The sequence below is a fragment of the Amphiura filiformis genome, chromosome 1 (genome assembly GCF_039555335.1).
Source record: "Amphiura filiformis chromosome 1, Afil_fr2py, whole genome shotgun sequence".
NCBI classification, from domain to species: domain Eukaryota; kingdom Metazoa; phylum Echinodermata; class Ophiuroidea; order Amphilepidida; family Amphiuridae; genus Amphiura; species Amphiura filiformis.
Window position 1 is genome coordinate 74417935 of NC_092628.1, and position 18768 is coordinate 74436702.

At 39.4% G+C, this 18768-nt stretch overlaps 2 protein-coding genes across 2 annotated transcripts in view; both read left to right on the forward strand.

Annotated features, from left to right (window-relative positions):
• Nucleotides 1-18768, forward strand: part of LOC140153217 (carboxypeptidase B-like) — a 102159-nt gene that overhangs the window by 50909 nt on the left and 32482 nt on the right. The window lies entirely within an intron of this gene.
• The window catches only part of LOC140168495 (carboxypeptidase B-like), a 44901-nt gene that overhangs the window by 20041 nt on the left and 6092 nt on the right, over nucleotides 1-18768 (forward strand). The window contains exon 8 of the mRNA XM_072191897.1: nucleotides 2639-2850. Coding sequence (XP_072047998.1) covers nucleotides 2639-2850 — 212 coding nt within the window. The remainder of the gene's footprint in view (nucleotides 1-2638; nucleotides 2851-18768) is intronic.

Below are 18768 nucleotides of genomic sequence, written 5' to 3' on the forward strand. Positions count from 1 at the left end.
TGAATGTCAAGTTCACAACTTGTATAATTAACCCGCATCCCTCGCATTCCTGAGCAAGCTGTTTACTTGACATATTGCAACACGGGGTTCATCACCGCCGTCACAGCGCTAGCCGCTGTGCATTTGGCGGGGCATTTGAGTAGGCCCAGCCATAGCACAGCCGATACAGTATTTTATTCTGATGAACAGATTCAGTCAGAAATGTACAATATTCTCACAGTATAACACAGCAGCGATTTCAACCCAACAAAACCCAAACCAAACCTATTGCAAAAGATTGTTATTAATTTCACTTTGTTATTAACACTAAAAACGTGTTCTTCTCTAATAACCATCTTCCTTTATTTGTTAACACCAAGAGTCAAGAAACTCTAAAACGTATTTATTTTCAGTGTACAATGTTTAATTTTTCAATACGTTACTTTTGGGCAATAAGTTTTACTATGAAATAAAAACGTAATAAAGTAAAAAATATGAAAACAAGGGTGTGCTTGCATTAAACTTTCGTTGTGATATTTTGATGATTAGTCACTCTTGACACCCCTGTCATCTCGTGCTCATAAGTTAAGTTGCAATTAAGACACGGAGTTGAAACTATTCACTTACAAGCAGGATGAATAAATAATATCTGAAAAAATGATTTTCTTTTTTTGTACCATCACAAAATGTGGTTCATTTTCTTCACGTAATATAACCTTTTAATGGGACACTTTGTATACAAATCTAATCGAACACCACACCACTCCACTCCATACATCAATTCTCCCAGTCACATTTCCCCAATATGAAATTTAAAAAAAGTAAAATTAAATTTGGCAGAGGCGGGGTTCGAACTCACGGCGCACCGCTTTGGATACTCTATGAGCCTAGCGCCTTAGACCGCTCGGCCACTTGTCTTGTTGGTATACATTTGAAACTTATTTGAACATATAATCGCAACTTCAACATAGACCTACCACGTGACAAGCAAAGGCAGAAAACGTACCATATTTTGGAATTTCATTTGCCTAAAAACATTAATGTGTATTAATAGCACTCAATTGTTGTTAACTGCGTGTTCTACATACAGAAATCCGACAATAAACGGGACAATACATTATATGGATTTTGACTCCGCCGGACACGTGCGCTAGTACATCGTATATACATGTGTATCAGTATAATACTATATATAATGCAACCTACCATTTTCTTGTATACACGTTTGATGTTTTTATCATTTATATAATAATTCCACATTAGACCCCAATTTTTTTTCAGGAAATAAAAGATTAGATTACCATAAAAACGAAACATTAGTCTTTGGCGGGGTCTAATGTAATTTTACATAGAATTTTCAACGTTTTTTCAATCCTTATTCTTGCTCAATTAAAAAAATATTTTGGCGTATATAAAATTGAAATAAAATTATCTGCTTCTTAAGGGGTTACTACACCCCTGCCCAATTGTGTGCCTATTTTTGCATTTTTCTCCAAAATTATAGCACATTGGTGACAAGTAAGATATTATAGGGGTAAGGACTACAAATACTGTACTGAAAATTCAGCAACTCAAAGCAAGTAGTTATTGATTTATTGATCAAATATTGGTTTTCCCTTATTTTTGACTGTAACTCCACAACTGTTGTCTGTGCTGAAACAAAATTTCCAGTGTAGTAGTTGTAGTCCTTGCCCTGTAATATACATATCTTACTTGTCCCCAATGCGCTATATTTTTTGAGAAAAATGCAAAAATGGGCACAAAATTGGGCAGGGGTGTAGTACCCCCTTAAACGACATCAAATGTGCCACAATTGGGTATCACGAATCGTTATATATAATGTGCAGTAAATATTCATATATTCTTTTATACATAGGATGCTTCAATTTTGACACAAAAAATATTTCAATGAAAACCCTCTCACTCGGCTATTTACAAAAGGTAACCACGCTTCCCTAGAATCTGCAATAAATTAGCATTAAAAGTTTTCTTATTTTAGCAGCATTCTAGAAGCACTTGTTGTTTGGGCGAAAAGAGGAGTAATCGAACACCGAGGTACTTAACAGACTTTTTAATTACAATGGCTTATGCAGGAGTCAAAGGGAATCTTTACCCTGCCCTCCTCATGACTTCACCATTTCGTTGGGTAAATTTGTCTTTAATCTTACCTAGATGGACAACACCATTGGGTGAATCTTGACCCATTGCGTTTTCAGATGCGGTGAATCTTCAACCAAACAAATAATCGCAATGGTGAATATTTGTCTAATCTCTGTCCTCGTGTAGATTGTAAGCTTTTACATAGAACCAACGCCACGAACACTCACAGATCAGGCGAATCTTTGCCTAAAGATAATTTTTGAAGAGTGAACCAAGGTGAAGGTTTTGAGGATCATAGACTCTCTTTGACAATGGCTATAAGAGTCACGCATAATTAATGTGACGCTAGTTATTGGTTTTGTAATTTTACTACCAAACTAAGTGATGCAAAGGCTCAACCATTCTCCATAAATCAATGATATATCAAGGGTAATATAAAAAGTTCTTGAAAAGAGGTCATAAAGAGGTGAATATTGAAATGCACAGTACATGATGTCTACTTTGATGATGTAATTGATATATGAAAATATTTCATGAAAGTCTATTTCATTAATAACAGGTACCGGAGCTAGTCCCAATAAGTGTTCCGATACATATTTTGGTGCGACACCATTAAGTGGACCAGAGGTTTTTGTAGTACATAATTGGCTCCAGCAATTCTCAGGCAACATGGCACTGTTCATTGACTTCCATAACTACGGTCAGCTTTGGTTGTACCCATGGGGCTATACAGGCAACAGAAACACGCCACAACCAGACAAGACCGATCAAGTAGGTTGTCCTTATTATTATCATAAACTCTCATTACCCCGCTCATTACAGTACGCGATTGGGTTTTTCTGACAAAGATGTATGGTTGGGGAAAACAATCCGGGGGGCACTCCAACTTTGGAGGTGACGCGTATGTAGGGCTGTTAGGACCCCCCCTTTTCAGCGTCGCTGTCACCCAAAGACCCCATATTTTTTACGAACACATGCTCTGTCACCCCGAAGACTCCCTATCTGTCACCCAAAGACCCTTACAAGTTCAATTTGAACAGCAACTTTTATTTATCACTGATTTTGTTACTTATTTTGAAAAAACAAAGAAATTTGAAGCCATTTAGAACTAGAAATTCGATTTTCGAGGTTTCTGTGGCGCTGTTTCGGCTCTCTCACCCAAAGATTCCATTTAAAAAAGTCATGTTCTCACCCAATGACCCCATATTTTTTACATTTTGCTCTCACCGAATGCCAAAAATCATGCTCTCACCCAATGACCCATATTTTTAAATTTTGCTCTCACCGAAAGCCCCTTAGTGCGAAAGTGCCAGCCCTACAACTATATCCATTTCATATTGAAGTGCCCCCGAAACAATCTTACCCGGAGGCCGGGGGAGGGGGGCATTTCGATATGAAATGTTAACATGTGTATAAGGCTGAGACTTTGTCGCTTTCGGTGAGAGAACATTGTACACAATGTGGACATGGTAAGACCATGAGAGATGGACTTGTTTGACATAATTATGAGGTTATCGGGTGAAAACATTACATTTGTATATACAAACAAGCAGACTTGTAGTATTGGGACCCGCCATGAGTACGGGTATGGGTCCCGAGCCATGAGAACGGGTACAGGTACGGGTACGGGTCCCAGACCATGGGTACGGGTCCGGGTCCCAGGCCATGGGTACGGGTACGGGTCCGAAGCTACGTGTACGGGTACGGATCCAGAGCCATGAGTACGGGTACGGAAATTGGGACTCGAGTATGGATATCCCAGTATCAGTACGGTTACGGGCCATGGGTACGGGTACGAATATTGGGACTCGGGGGCCACTCAAGTATGATAGTGTACACATGCGTGACCAAATTTTTTTAAACACCCCCTAAACGAGTTTTACCCTACCAGCAAATTTAGCCCCTTAATTAGGTAATTTAATAAAGAATTTAACCCCTAATGAGATTGTGGCTAGTAAAAATGAAGAAAATGTACCCTTTTGGGACTCGTAATTTACCAACAATTTGAAAAGGTATCCTAAACAAGTTGTTCAGTTTCAGAATACAAACCTTATTCATGAAAATCAGTGTTTTTTAGACCCTAAATGCATCACGCGCGTAACTTGCCTTGCCTAAAAAACACCCCTTTTTACTTTTTTTTGGTCACGCATGTGTACAAACCATTTATGTGAGTGGTCCCCCGGGTTGTATGGGTCCCATTATGATTACATGGGTATCAACAAAGCTATTGTTATTGGTGTATACCTTGCTGTAAATACACTCTTTGATGTCAAACTACATTTTGCATCAATTAGAAAATTAATTTTGTCATAATCGTATACAACATTTTAAGTTCTTATGTGTGCCATGAGTTACTGAGAGATTTTTATTTGCTTAGAAGTACTCCCATTTACAGAAATTGTAGAACTGGTTTTGTGGAATTAATCAAGTACAAAAAGAGATATTAGAGACTTTGCAAAATGAAGTTTGAAAATTTACTTTAACTGGAACGGCAACTTCAGAAATATCGATTGGATTTCTTGCTCAAATTTACTCTAACGCGAACGTATGGTTGGTTACTGCAACAACAGCGTATTGTCGCTTAAACGCGGGACATGTGTATCAATGTGCGTTCAAAAGAAGGGCATGTGTAAGAGCTTGTAACCTACTACATCAAAATGTCTCTCTTTTGTTTAGTCAAGTGGTTATTAGTCCCACTTCAAGACAAAAGACTCTACCTCAAGAGCTTCGTTTGAGTAAACATGAATGAACTCGCGATACCACTCAACATGGATTATGTCGGGACCCAGCGTTAATCTCCTTATCATATTATTTTGAAACTAGCTATACGTTTCAATTAATATTCTTACGATAGTTATAGGCCTATATATATATTATTTAAGCTTTGTCAATTTCATATTCCAATTTACTACGCAAAACCTAATGTAATATATTATCTTTATTTCTTTCCCCTCCTTCTGAATCTCGCTCCCCTTCCCCTCCTGTTTCCCCTTCCCTACCTTCTCCATATTTTCCCCTCCTTCTCCCCTCTATCTGTACTCGCTCTCTCAAACTTGACCCTCCTATAATTACCCACTCGCACTCCTGTTTCCCCCTCCCCAGTGACTTTGTGAGGGTTTTTCTGTTAGGAGGGCGTGGGCCGACTCTCAAAGGGAAACGTTTTTACAATAATGGGCTTAAAATGGTATAAAAAGGCCTAAAAGCGTAAAATATCACGGCGGCCAGCATCCAAAAGGGGAGGGTCAAGAAGGAAGACAAGATGTCCCACGGCGGAGCTGCCCCCTTGGCTACTGGCAAAGCACCTCCCTGTCCACTTCCAATGCCCTCCCTCCCCTCCTCCCTACCCCCTCTCTTACCAGGCACAACCTATGACATGTTATATATAAAAATGTTATGCACCTGCTTTACTCTTTCCAGAAGTATCGTATACTGCTGGCTCAAGTAAAACCAGGCCATTTTTTACGGGAACTTAATCCCCTTGGCGTTGAAGGCAAGCCAAAAACTTGGTTCCGCAAACTGATTTGGTGTACGTCATGAGCACACACAAAAGCATATATCAAGTGTGACGTTTGGAACAAAAATTATTTTGATCTAATTCAATCAATAATTTTCAGCAACATGTAGCATGTTTTTTACCCAAACCAAATTAGATTTCCAATAATTGGTTTTTTAACTAGATAATACATAAGTGGTAATTATGTAGTCTATGAGGAAATATGCAAACTATTGTTCTAAAATATGACGTATTTTCATCATAATTTACGGCACACATATAGATTCTCGCGTTAACTTTTACTTCAAGCGGCTTTTAATGGCAGAGTGGTTTTGAATACATAATCCTCTATAATCCTCTAGACGTTAAAGTTTGTGGTTTCGAACTTCATTTCGCAAAGTCTCTATTGGTGATCTTAGTGAATCTAGCTTTGGGATGCAAAAATCATGCAAACTATGCCTGTACACAGACTACACAATACTAATGTCAACATACATTTAGCAGTGATATAGTATTCAAGTTATTATTCATCTCAAAACATAAATTGGATTTCAAATTTGATCCAAAATTTGTAGACTTTTAAATTGACAATTAAAATTGTCAATTTTCAAAATTAGTGGAGCCTTTCATGCACATCCACACATCCCCAGCACACATCCACCAGATTATCCATTAGCTTAATATAATTATTATCATTAATTATGCACATCTGGATAATTATATCAAAGTTTTATTAATATTTTGCCTATAAGCTCCAATAAACCATAAATTTCTGTAAACACGGTACCATGGGTACGGTAAAGGAACTCGCTATCATTTGACTCAGGTGCACACAGCCCAAGTACATGTGGTGGAAATGTAGTTTTTATGTGTGTACTTGTGCATGCAGCGGAGTGTATGGGGAATATTAAAATGATGAATAAATGCTATAATAATGATATCAAAACATGATAACTTGAAATTCACCACAAACAACAATTTCTTGAAATTGTATGAAATTGAATCTTATCAACCAGAAAAACTCACTTTGGTTAGATGGAATCACCGACGTTGCGCCAAAACCTTTGGCCTTCAGCTGGGTGGATGATCTGGGGTCATCCGAGGTCAATCGGTGAGGAAGTTGCTTGATAACCCGATCCCAAACACCATGTGACAGATTCACTCTAACGCCCCCACTCCTGTTGAGCGACGGTTGTTCGGCTCGTACCCACACTGCTTCTTTGACACCTCGTTCAAACCAACGGGGTTCCCGATCCAAGATGACAACGTCATCTGTCACACTCTAACTGATTTTTGCTATAGAAAAGATGAACAAAGAAGTCATTTTGTAACCCCGGGATTCGAACCTTAGACATTCACATTCTTGTACATTATTGGATATTTTCATTTACATGATCATCCTTTCGTGGCAGTGTATTCGAACCTTAGACTCTTCGCATGTCAAGCACACGATCTTTCTTTTTCCGTTTTGGCGACGAAAAAAAGAAACCCTGTTCTACGAGCGGACGGACCTTTCAAGTCGGGTCGGTCGGTCGGCCTTTTTTTCTTTTTTTTTTTTTTTTTTTTTCTTTTTTTGTTTTGAAAATGACACAAAAAATCACCAAAATCTGTAAATAATGTGCAATTTGTGAAAACAAAATTCGTTTCGGAAAATTCCGAAATTTGGGTCGGCATTCATTTGTACAGGAAATTTTTTTTCCACAATTTGTTCAAAATCTGGGTCGGTCGGGCCCGTAGAACAGGGTTTTCTTTTTTCGTCGCCTTTTTCATTTATTTCAACTTTCAACTAATTTGCTGATTTTTTAAACCATTTTCTCAAATATTCTCAAAGTTGGTCAAAAATTTTTTAAATGCGTCCCAGATATTAGTATAAATCTCGATTTTGAAAATTAATGTTAATAAAATACGAAGAATTCTTGTTATATAATGTATAAATATGACACAACATCCAATGGGGGAGTAACACAAAATATATAAACAGAGTTAAAAAGACGACGTTTCGAAAAGACAAAACTTTTCTTTTTCAAGGAGTAAAAAAGGAGACCTGCTCACAATATAGTGGAGACCAGCTCTGATCATAAAAAGAAGAAGATAAAAAGCTGCATTGACTAAAACATTGCTTAAGGGCTGGGGTATGAGCGACCTTGAAGTTCCGGTATCTGAAGAGGGGAAGCAATGAGTTACCCCAAATCACAGCGGCAGGTAGTGACTGGGCCGCCGAGTGCTAATATATATTTATTTTGGAAGGTTCGTGTTTGTTTTAAATTTTGGGGCGTTTTTCCAAAATTTGATATTTTTGGTCATATTTCAAAAAGCGACATGCCAAAGACAACTCTTTGGGCACATAGTTTGTTATTGTTATTGCAGTTCTTTTCCACATACCTACGTTAACATTCGATTGGGTGATTTACTAATATTATATATTTTATGACTGCAATTTGGCGTTTTCAATGCGTTTTACACGTATCATGAAATTAACGCAAATATCTAGTCACGCTGCTTTTAGAAATTTTACCTGATCGTCGGCTTTTGCAGGCAACAGAATGCAGATTGGCTCACGATAGATGTCGTATTCCTCTATGTGGTTCACTCATTGATAAAATGAGTTTGCATTCCTTGTAACAACACACACATTGCCGTCTGGAAACCGGGTCTGGTACTGATTTTGGGACAGCCAATAGACTTCAGCGCCGTATCAAATCTCATAAAAACCACACGACTGACGACTATGTGTTTATGTTTCCCGCACGAAAGCTTGTGTCTACATCTATTACAATACTTCTTTGGAAACGTTGACCTTTGACCATTCTTTGTATAACGCCCTGATATGACCTTGATATGTTCGCTTGATTGGGTACGTTATAGCATCCATTTCATTGAGGTGTTAGGACTTGGTCAGTACGATACTTGCAGGGATACAATAGTTTAACATGGTGTGTGAGCATGGTGAAAGACTCATTATTGATTAGGCGCGGACATATTAAAGGCACAGGTCCTTTGCGTGTATAGCAGAAAATTATAATAGAATGTGTGAATAGAATGTTTGAATTTTGCAACTAAAATACTAACTGCATTCTGCATTATGTATTTATTTATTTATTTAGGCCTATGCCTATTTATTTATTTATTTATTTACTGACTTATTTATTTATTTTATTTATTTGGTATATTAGTTAGTAGGCCTAGTTAGTAATATTCCATGATAGGCCTACGTCGGTTTATTATTGATTGTTGATAACTTGACAACTTGATTGATTGATCGATTGATAGTCATTTCACATTATATTCCTAGTTTATAGGCCAATTTGAATAACATCGTACATTAGATAAATAGACCTATCAGTATTGATTTATTCTATTCAGCAATATCAAGGATTACTATCAAACTTCTCATAGCTGATTGTAAGTTGGCTCAGTGGTAACGCAGTAGGTTTTACAACACCGAGGTCCCGGGTTCGATTCCCACCTCTGCCTATTTTTTGCAAGGCTGAGAAAAAATGAAATTTCTGGACTGCAAACTTATTTGGCGCGCGATCTGAGCTGGTCCTTTTCTGGTGGCTGTGTCTGTTACAGGCACACTCCCTCTGCATCCAAACCAGGTTCACGCTCATTACACCTCCCTTAAGCAGCAGAAGATAAAAGAAATCTAAATAACAGTAGAGCCTAGAGTGGGTTATGACAGGTGTGAAAAACCACAACAACATTTCTTGCAAGTGATGAGGTAGATGACATTAGTTGACTGACAGTTAAGAGGGTGTTGAATGTGGTATCTTTCTCCTGTGACGGTGCTGCAGAATGTCTCACCAGCAGTTGTGTGTTTGGTGTACTCTTCGTTGCGTTGACCATGTTGGTGCTTGCATGCGGCACACTTGTCGCACGGAGAGAATCCCAATTCAGGGGCTTCCGTAGAGGGAATCTTGAGAGATGATCTAACAACCAAGTCCTTGATGTTTGTAGGTCTACGGAAAGCTACCATGGGTGGCTCCGGGATGGCTTTCTTACAGCGGTCAGAGGCATGGAGAATAGTCAGATATTTGTGTCAGGTGGTGGCGATGGTAGAGTGGATGGGTTTTTTTTTTTTTTTTTTATTATTATTTCTTCTTTAACCTGGGACACTCAATCAGTTGAAAACGCAATTAATCATCTGTTCTTCCTTGAGGCCCAGGGATCAACAAGAGGTTGAAGGTAACAACAAGAGGAATACGGGTGCATGTCTCTTCCTTCCGACGAGGTTGGAGAGCCTCTGATCTTGGGACTTCAACAGCCTTCTTGACTTGTTTGTCAACAACTTTGGTGGGGTACCCTCTGTCACATAGATGTTGCTTGAGTTGACGGACTCTGGTGCCAAGGGTCTCCTCAGATGAACATATGCGTCGTAATCTGAAGGCCAGGCTGTATGGGAGACTTTCCTTAGTATGCTTTGGATGACAGGATGACCACTTTAAGTACTGATGAGTGTCGGTAGGTTTGGAGTACAGATCACTCTCCAGGTACCCATTGTTCAGGCTTACCATGACATCAAGAAATGGAATTGACTCTTTGGATTGCTCAGCTGTGAACTTGATACTTGGGTGCTTGGTGTTGCAATGAGTGATGAAGTTTTCAAGTTCTTCTTGGCCATGGGTCCAGATAAGGAAAATGTCATCAATATATCTAAGCCAGATCAGAGGTTTGTAAGGTGTCGAATCCAGGAAATTCTCTTCAAGGCGGCTCATAAAAAGGCAGGCTCCTGAGGGCGCCATCCGTGTTCCCATCGCAGTTCCATGGATTTGAAGATAGTGGTTGCCAGCCATAAGATTGATAAAGGTTCTTGTTAAGATCCAATAAAATGATACTACTCACTCAGAAATATTTCAATTCCTATCAGGAATCTTGTTCACTCTGGTACTGGTGTTTCTAGGTGTTTTTAGAACCGGCAACACTTCTGTCTGGTTTTGATGACGTCACCAAACTTTCTTGTTGCCGAGAATTTATGACCTGGTCATAAATTTTGTCCAGTCTGTAAGCCCCCTCGTCCTTGTTCATGGTGTCTTTTCCTCTACTTCTAATCCAGATTGCTTCCTTTAGCCAGCGTGTTGTTTTGTCTGATTCTTGATCGATGACCTGAGCCTCATCCCACCCAATCACATGATTTTGGTGTGCAACATGTTCTGCAATAGCCGATTTGTGGATTTCTGAAGCTGATGCTTTTCGTTGTGACCTGGTGAAGCTCTTTGCGCTCACTTTTTCACTTTGAAGTGTGATTGGGTGGGATGAGGCTCAGGTCATCGATCAAGAATCAGACAAAACAACACGCTGGCTAAAGGAAGCAATCTGGATTAGAAGTAGAGGAAAAGACACCATGAACAAGGACGAGGGGGCTTACAGACTGGACAAAATTTATGACCAGGTCATAAATTCTCGGCAACAAGAAAGTTTGGTGACGTCATCAAAACCAGACAGAAGTGTTGCCGGTTTCTAAAAACACCTAGAAACACCAGTACCAGAGTGAACAAGATTCCTGATAGGAATTGAAATATTTCTGAGTGAGTAGTATCATTTTATTGGATCTGAACAAGAACCTTTATCAATCTTATGAACTATGAACGATCCTGATGAATCTGTTTCAAGGGTTGCCAGCCAGTTCAAAGTTATTTTGGGTGAGAACGAGCTCCATGAATTTGCTCAAAGTGTTGATCTCAGTGGGAGAATGCTGCTGACTGAGGTAGTGTTGGGATGCTGTGATGAACTCATTGGTGGGTATGTTGGTGTAGAGGGATGTGACATCCATGGTGCAGAGGATGGTGTTCTGAGGTAGAGGACCATGTTGAGTGTTGATTACGGAGAGTCTACGCAGGAAGTCATTGTCATCCTCCACATATCATTTCAGAGTTTTGACATGGGGCTTGAGATGTAAATCAACATATTATAATGATATCTTCTCTGTAGCAGTTCCACAGCCGCTGATGATATGTCTACCAACAGGAATGGTGTCGTATTTCCTGTGGATCTTTGGAAGTATGTAGAAGCGGCCAGGCCTCGGAAGCTTGGGATTCAGCACAGATTGCATGTCTGCATCAATGACACCAGCATCACGGGCTTCCTTAACTACAGCTGTAACCTTCCGTGCAAATTTAGCTGTGGGGTATTTTGCAAGAGGCTTGTAGTATTTGGTGTTGTCAAGCTGGCGATGACATTCAGAAAGGTAGTCTTTGGTGTCCATGATAACGATGGCTGATCCTTTGTCTGCCTCTTTGATCACAATGTTGGCGTTATCCTTCAATTTGCTGATGGCAGTGGATTCATCTTTAGTGAGGTTGGAATAAATCCTCTTAGGGCAAGCGTTAAGAATCTCCGTTTCAACAGCAGTAATATACGCATCAAGAGCGGGATCCTTGCCTGGAGGAGGAGTGAAGTGACTTTCCTTTCTGAGCAGAGGGTGTTGGTGGTGTATGTCAGTGTCAGTGGTGCCTTGGTTTCCATCATCAGGAGAATCATCAACTCGATAGAAATGTTCCCTAAGACGTAATCGTCTGGCAAACTGGGAGACGTCAGCCTGGACTTCTATGGAGTTGACATGGCGTGGTGTGGGACAGTACTTCAGGCCTTTGGACAAGACCATCTCTTCAGGCTCAGACAACCGATGAGTAGAAAGGTTGATAACAGTATTGGTGGCTACAGCAGACGACCCTTTCCCATTTTTGGCCATTCTTCGGTACCGGGAGCGTTTGATCCATCTTCTTGATCTCGGTTGGTGAGTCCTACTCTGATTGGTGGTGAGGTCACTAGTAGGAGAACTGCTACCTTGACTATTGACTAGTTGGTCTGTCTCAGGAAGGGTGTTGCGAGCATTGGATATTCTGGCAGTACTACGGGAGTCATTGCTGGTAGTATTAGAGTTGATGGTGAAGAAGTGACCTCTCTTCAGTTTATCAGCTTTCCTGGCTTGAAGATCTAATTTGTACTTCTGCCCCATGGCGTTGAGCTTATCCAAGAGCTGGTGGAAGTGCTCGATATCAACAGATTGACGCAGGGCATCAGCAAGTTCCAGAAACTTCTGGGTGCAGGGGGTAATATTGATGCAACATTCAAGGAGAGTAATATCCATAACTGAAAAAGAGGCTTGGTAAATAACCTGCTCATGAAGATGCTGACACAAGGTGTACCCCAGGTTGGCAGACGACTGTACAATCAGACCAGCTGGAATGGATTTGTTGGATTTAAGCAACTGGAGAAACTCCAAGTGAGATGCGAAGCGGAGAAACTTGCATTGGATACGTTTGAGTTGATTGAACAAGGAGCGATCATTAGATTTTGGTTATTTTCAATTTTCCCTTACCATGTCGATTTCCCCCTTTGTGACCTGCTTGGCCTACCATATGTTTTTTGTGCCTTTCCCCAGTCTTTTGTCCCATTTGGCTCTCCATACTTTGCCTGCTGTTATGGTTTTTCACACCTGTCATAACCCACTCTAGGCTCTACTGTTATTTAGATTTCTTTTATCTTCTGCTGCTTAATCAATGTTTTAGTCAATGCAGCTTTTTATCTTCTTCTTTTGATGATCAGAGCTGGTCTCCACTATATTGAGAGCAGGTCTCCTTTTTACTCCTTGAAAAAGAAAAGTTTTGTCTTTTCGAAACGTCGGGTTTTTAACTCTGTTTATATATTTTGTGTTACTCCCCCATTGGATGTTGTGTCATATTTTCCCTGTTTTTAATTTTATCCATTACTAGCGACAACATCGCGAAAAATTTGCTCCGTGACTCGGTCACGTTTTTACTGACTTTTAGCCTTTAATTTGGAACATTTTATGATTTTTTCACGTTATAAGTGTTTTTAAACCTTCGCTGCTTCGTGTACGTCGTGCTTGAATCGCATTTTTAACAATTTTGGTGTATTTAGTTGACTTTAAAAATTTGCTACCATTTGGATGTTTCGCGCCATTTTAATTTGTATACAACTACGTGTGACGCAGTATTTTATAGCCACTTCAATTGCCATTTACTTCAACTCCTGAGCTGTTTTGACTACAAGTTTCCACCAATTCTTGCCATGGAATATAGGCCGTCGTGTTCCACCTTGACTGCTTTGTGTTTCCTTGTTCTTGCCAAGATTGTTACATCTGAAAATCCTCCCCCAAACCACGAATGTATACAGGGATACGTGGATGGTTCATCGCAATGGAGATCTCCGGTGAGTTTGTTCCATTTATCTGTGCAGTGTTCCACTTCTCATCGCCACTTCAAAAGATACTGTATTACCCATTTCAACTCGTCTACCAAGATTACCCTCCTGCTGCTCATCGCCGGTGATATAAACCCAAATCCTGGCCCTGCTTACCAGATTAAATTTCCTTGCAAGATTTGTAAAAATGCTGCAAGATGGGGCCAAGAGTGTTTAGAGTGCGAAAATTGTAACACCTGGTTCCATGCCCAATGCCTTACAATGAGTAGTGATGTTTACCATGTTCTTGCTAAGCATTCATCCTACTCGTGGATTTGTTGTGATTGCGCAATGCCAAATTTTGACTCTTCATTCTTTTGTGGATCCAACATTGAGTGTAGAAACAGATTTGAAATTTTAACTGATGAATCAAGTGTGTCCAATGTTAATGATTCTTCATCACTAAACTCTGATTTAGTGCATAGCCTGCCACAGAACGTTAGTATTGGTGCTCCGAGTAGAGCCTCAAGCCCTTGTAAAGAGACTGCTTCTGAACCCAAAGACAAGAAAAACAAAAATAAACCCAGAGAGCGTCCGCTTAAGATTGTGAATATGAACTTACAAAGTGTTCGTAAAAAATTGCCTGCTTTTCTCTGCTTCATCAATGAAGAAGATCCTGACATTATTGTAGGGACAGAATCGTGGCTGAACCCGAATATAACTTCTGGTGAAATATTCCCTCCAAACTTCCATATTTTTCGCAAAGACCGCAATAGTGACTCCCATGGCGGAGTATTCATAGCTGTGAATGATAGATTTATCGCACAATATGAATCAGATTTGGATCAAGAAAATTGTGAAATGAAATGGTGTAGTATCCATGTAAAAGGTGTCGCTCCCGTCTTCATTGGAGCCTTTTACAGATCCCAAACAACTGATAATGACTATATGAGACTTCTTGATGACTCACTTCAAAAAATTCCAAAAAATGTCTCAATTTGGCTGCTAGGGGATTTTAATTTGCCCGATGTCAACTGGATTACCAACAGCTTCATCCCGTGTGGTAGATATCCTGGGCCCAGTAAGCTCATGATTGATATAGCGCTGGATCATGGTCTCCACCAAATTGTTCAGAAACCAACCAGAGGAAAAAGTATTCTTGATTTGTGCTTCACAAATGATGTTTCATTTGTCAAAGATGTCCAAGTGATTGACGGTTTAAGCGACCATGACACAGTTATAGTTTCTGCATTGGTTCGTCCTAAGCTTGTGCATAAACCCAGGCGCAAAGTCTTCATATACGCTAAGGGAGAGTATGATAAGATTTGTGAAGAATTAGATGCCTTCAATGCTACCTTGACTGATGATCATGTAAATAAATCTGACATCAATGAAATCTGGTCAGATTTTACTAGAATTGTCCAAAAATCCATGGATAGTCACATTCCATCAAAAATGAGCACTTCAAAAGTCAGACTCCCGTGGATGAATGATAGGATGAGGAAAATGTGTAATAAGAAACGCAAAATTTATGACAAAGCCCGCAAAACTGGTGATTTTGCTACGTGGGACAAATACAAAGACATTAGACGCAAAAATGACAGAGAATTGAGGAAACTTCAAAGGAAATACATCCGCGATGTTTGTGATACCCTGGAAAGCAACAATACAAAACCTTTTGGAGATATATAAAATCTCTCCGTAGGGAGGTCTTTGGTGTTGGTCCATTAGAACATCTGGGCCGTATAGCTTCCAGTGCCAAAGACAAAGCCGAGGCTTTGAATGCCCAATTTTGCTCTGTTTTCACGGATGAAAACATCCAAAACATTCCCAACTTCACTCAAAGTACTGTTCCTGATATGCCTGATATAATTATTACTACCCCAGGGATAGAAAAGCTTTTGAAAAACCTCAATGTTCAAAAAGCAACTGGACCTGATAACATTCCTGCCAAGATTTTGAAAGAATGTGCTTCTTCAATTGCTCCAATTTTGCAAAAGATATTTCAAAAATCTTTATCATCTGGTGCATTACCACAAGACTGGCGTGATGCAAATGTTTCACCAATTTACAAAAAGGGCAATAGATCATCACCTTCAAATTATCGCCCAGTTTCCCTCACAAGTATCGTCAGTAAACAATTGGAGCATATCATTGTTAGCAACATAATGGCTCATTTTGACAAGTACTCAATTATCAGTGATAAGCAACATGGTTTTAGACGAGGAAGATCGTGTGAGACTCAGTTATCGGGTCTTGTTGATGACCTAGCTCAAGTGCTAAATGTCCGTGGCCAAATAGACCTGTGCATCATGGACTTTAGTAAGGCATTTGACGTTGTGCCCCATCGCCGTCTGCTTGCTAAACTTCACCACCTCGGGATTAGAAATAATATGCAGAATTGGATCCAAGCGTTCCTTTCCAATAGGACCCAGAGAGTCATCATTGATAGTGAACACGCTGCTAAATCTCCTGTTGTGTCGGGAGTTCCTCAAGGCACAGTTTTGGGGCCTCTGTTATTTCTCGCTTATATAAACGATCTCCCGGACAACGTCACATCTCAAGTTAGGATGTTTGCGGATGATTTGATCTTATAGCGGCAAATTGACTCTATCAATGATTGTCACACCCTTCAAGATGACATAAATTCCCTCTGCAACTGGGAAGCCATGTGGCAGATGAAATTTAATAAAGCGAAGTGTTTTATCATGAGGATGACTCATAAGAAAACCCCCTTGGATCATCAATATTTTATGGGTGATTCGCTGCTTCAGGAAGTAAATCAACACCCATACCTGGGTGTTGAACTCTCAAATGATCTTGCGTGGACAAAGCACATTCACCAAACTGTCACTAAGGCAAACAAAATTCTTGGCCTCATCAAGAGAAACTTGTGGAACAGTTCATCTAAAACAAAGGAAATTGCCTATAAAACGCTAGTTAGACCCAAGCTGGAATATGCTAGTCCAATTTGAGACCCCTACCATAAGACATTAAAAGACAGCCTTGAAAAAGTACAAAGGCGTGCTGCGAGATTTGTAAAAAGTGATTATGGACGCACAAGTAGTGTAACAAACATGCTTCAAGAACTTGGGTGGGACACCCTGGAAACTCGTAGAACTCATGCTAAACTCATCACCATCTTCAAGGAAACTCATGGACTCATCCCAAGCAATATCAGCCATCTCCAGGTCGGCAATTTCCCTACCAGTACCATATGTACCCGTTCATCACATAATTTGAATTACAATATCCCCCAATCCAACAAAGACTGTTACAGAAAATCCCTTTATCCTTGCACCATCCCTCAATGGAACTCTCTCCCTCCTGAGACAAAAACAGCCGCTTCAGTTCAGTGCTTCAAGACTATGCTGCAGGAAGCCACCAGTAACACCAAGTAATGCATGATGCGGAACTGCACGTCAACAGCCACTACTGGGGCGATTTGTGCAGCTACCACATCAAGATCAAGATCAAGATAGTGTGACACTGTTGTATCCTTTTGAATCCATCCTTTGGTTCCCTGCTAGTCAGTTGGAACAGATTTTCCCTGTTTTTATACAGCCTGTCTAAAAAAAAAATGTGCAAGTGAAAAGCGCCCTCTTTGGCAATTAGAAAATACTGTTGTGACATAATGCTTACATCAATGTCACGGGCGCAGTCTTAGCTCTCAAATGCCGTTTGTTCTGTTCAATTTGCTTGTTCCAATTTCGAGATATGTTTATTTAACAACGAAAGGGTAAAATCACAATTGTGCCACTTTTACTAGGGAAGAGCGCTGTACATGTAAATCAATGATAGCTGATGTTGATGCGTCTAATGCACTCCCCTTTCGAGGCGCACGCATTAGACGCATCAACATCAGCACGCGTGCATTATTTTTTCTAATATCTCTCCCAACAAGTAATATGCGTTCATTAACCTATAACATGTATAAGTGCGCAATATTTGCTTGTCTTTTGACATGTCGTAAGTGACTAAGAGAACAGTATTTACCATGATAAATCATTGACATGCACAAGCAAAACAGCAGACTGTGAAATCCATTTTTACAACAGAATGTGAAATATTTATTTATCTTTTAATCTCTTTAAGTGGAAAAAGAGAATCATCATTCCTGCATCATGATTAAACAGTAAAAACAGTCAGAAACTTTTTGTATTGTGTATTCTTTTGATTTCATGAAGGAACTCTTGATAAACCTGATGCTATCACTGTTACATGTAAAGCCCTCTTCCCTAGTAAAAGTGGCACAATTGTGATTTTACCCTTTCGTCTTTAACTAAACATATCTCGAGATTAAAACAAGCAAATTGAACACAACAAACGCATTTGAGAGCTAAGACTACACCCTTGACGTTGATGTAAGCATTATTTCACAACGGTATTTTCTAATTGCCAGAGAGGGCGCTTTTCACTTGCACAATTTTTTTTGAGACAGGCTGTATATAATGTATACAGTTAAAAAATTAAAGTGTAGCTTATGAACAACTACCTGATCTGGTGGTATACTATTAGCTGGTATTGAAGACGAGAATGAGGTGATGTAACTACTTAAAATCCACAATATAGAAGCAGTTTATTTTTTTTACCATGTATGGAGCACTGAACATCACCAAGTTCATGAAGTCATGAAATAAATCAGGAACCACTTATTCCTATTTTACATATAAACATTATTTCTTTAATGTATAATCAAGGCATATTTAAACTTTAAACTAAGCTTTCCAAACTATTAAGCTTTCCAAACTATTAAGCTTTCCAAACTATTAAGCTTTCCAAACTATTAAGCTTTCCAAACTATTAAGCTTTCCAAACTATTAAGCTTTCCAAACTATTAAGCTTTCCAAACTAAAGTGAATTGGAAAAAAACATGGTGCTTGAATCATGGTATCAAAAAAAAAAATTCAAACACTAGTTTCCCTTTGCCTCAGAATAAAGCAATAACTAAAATAAAAATCCTTAGACCTTTACCAAGATGCATAGTGAATTTTCTCCTACGATATTTATTTCTAGAAATAATTAATTTTAAGGGGAGCTACATGCATCAAAAT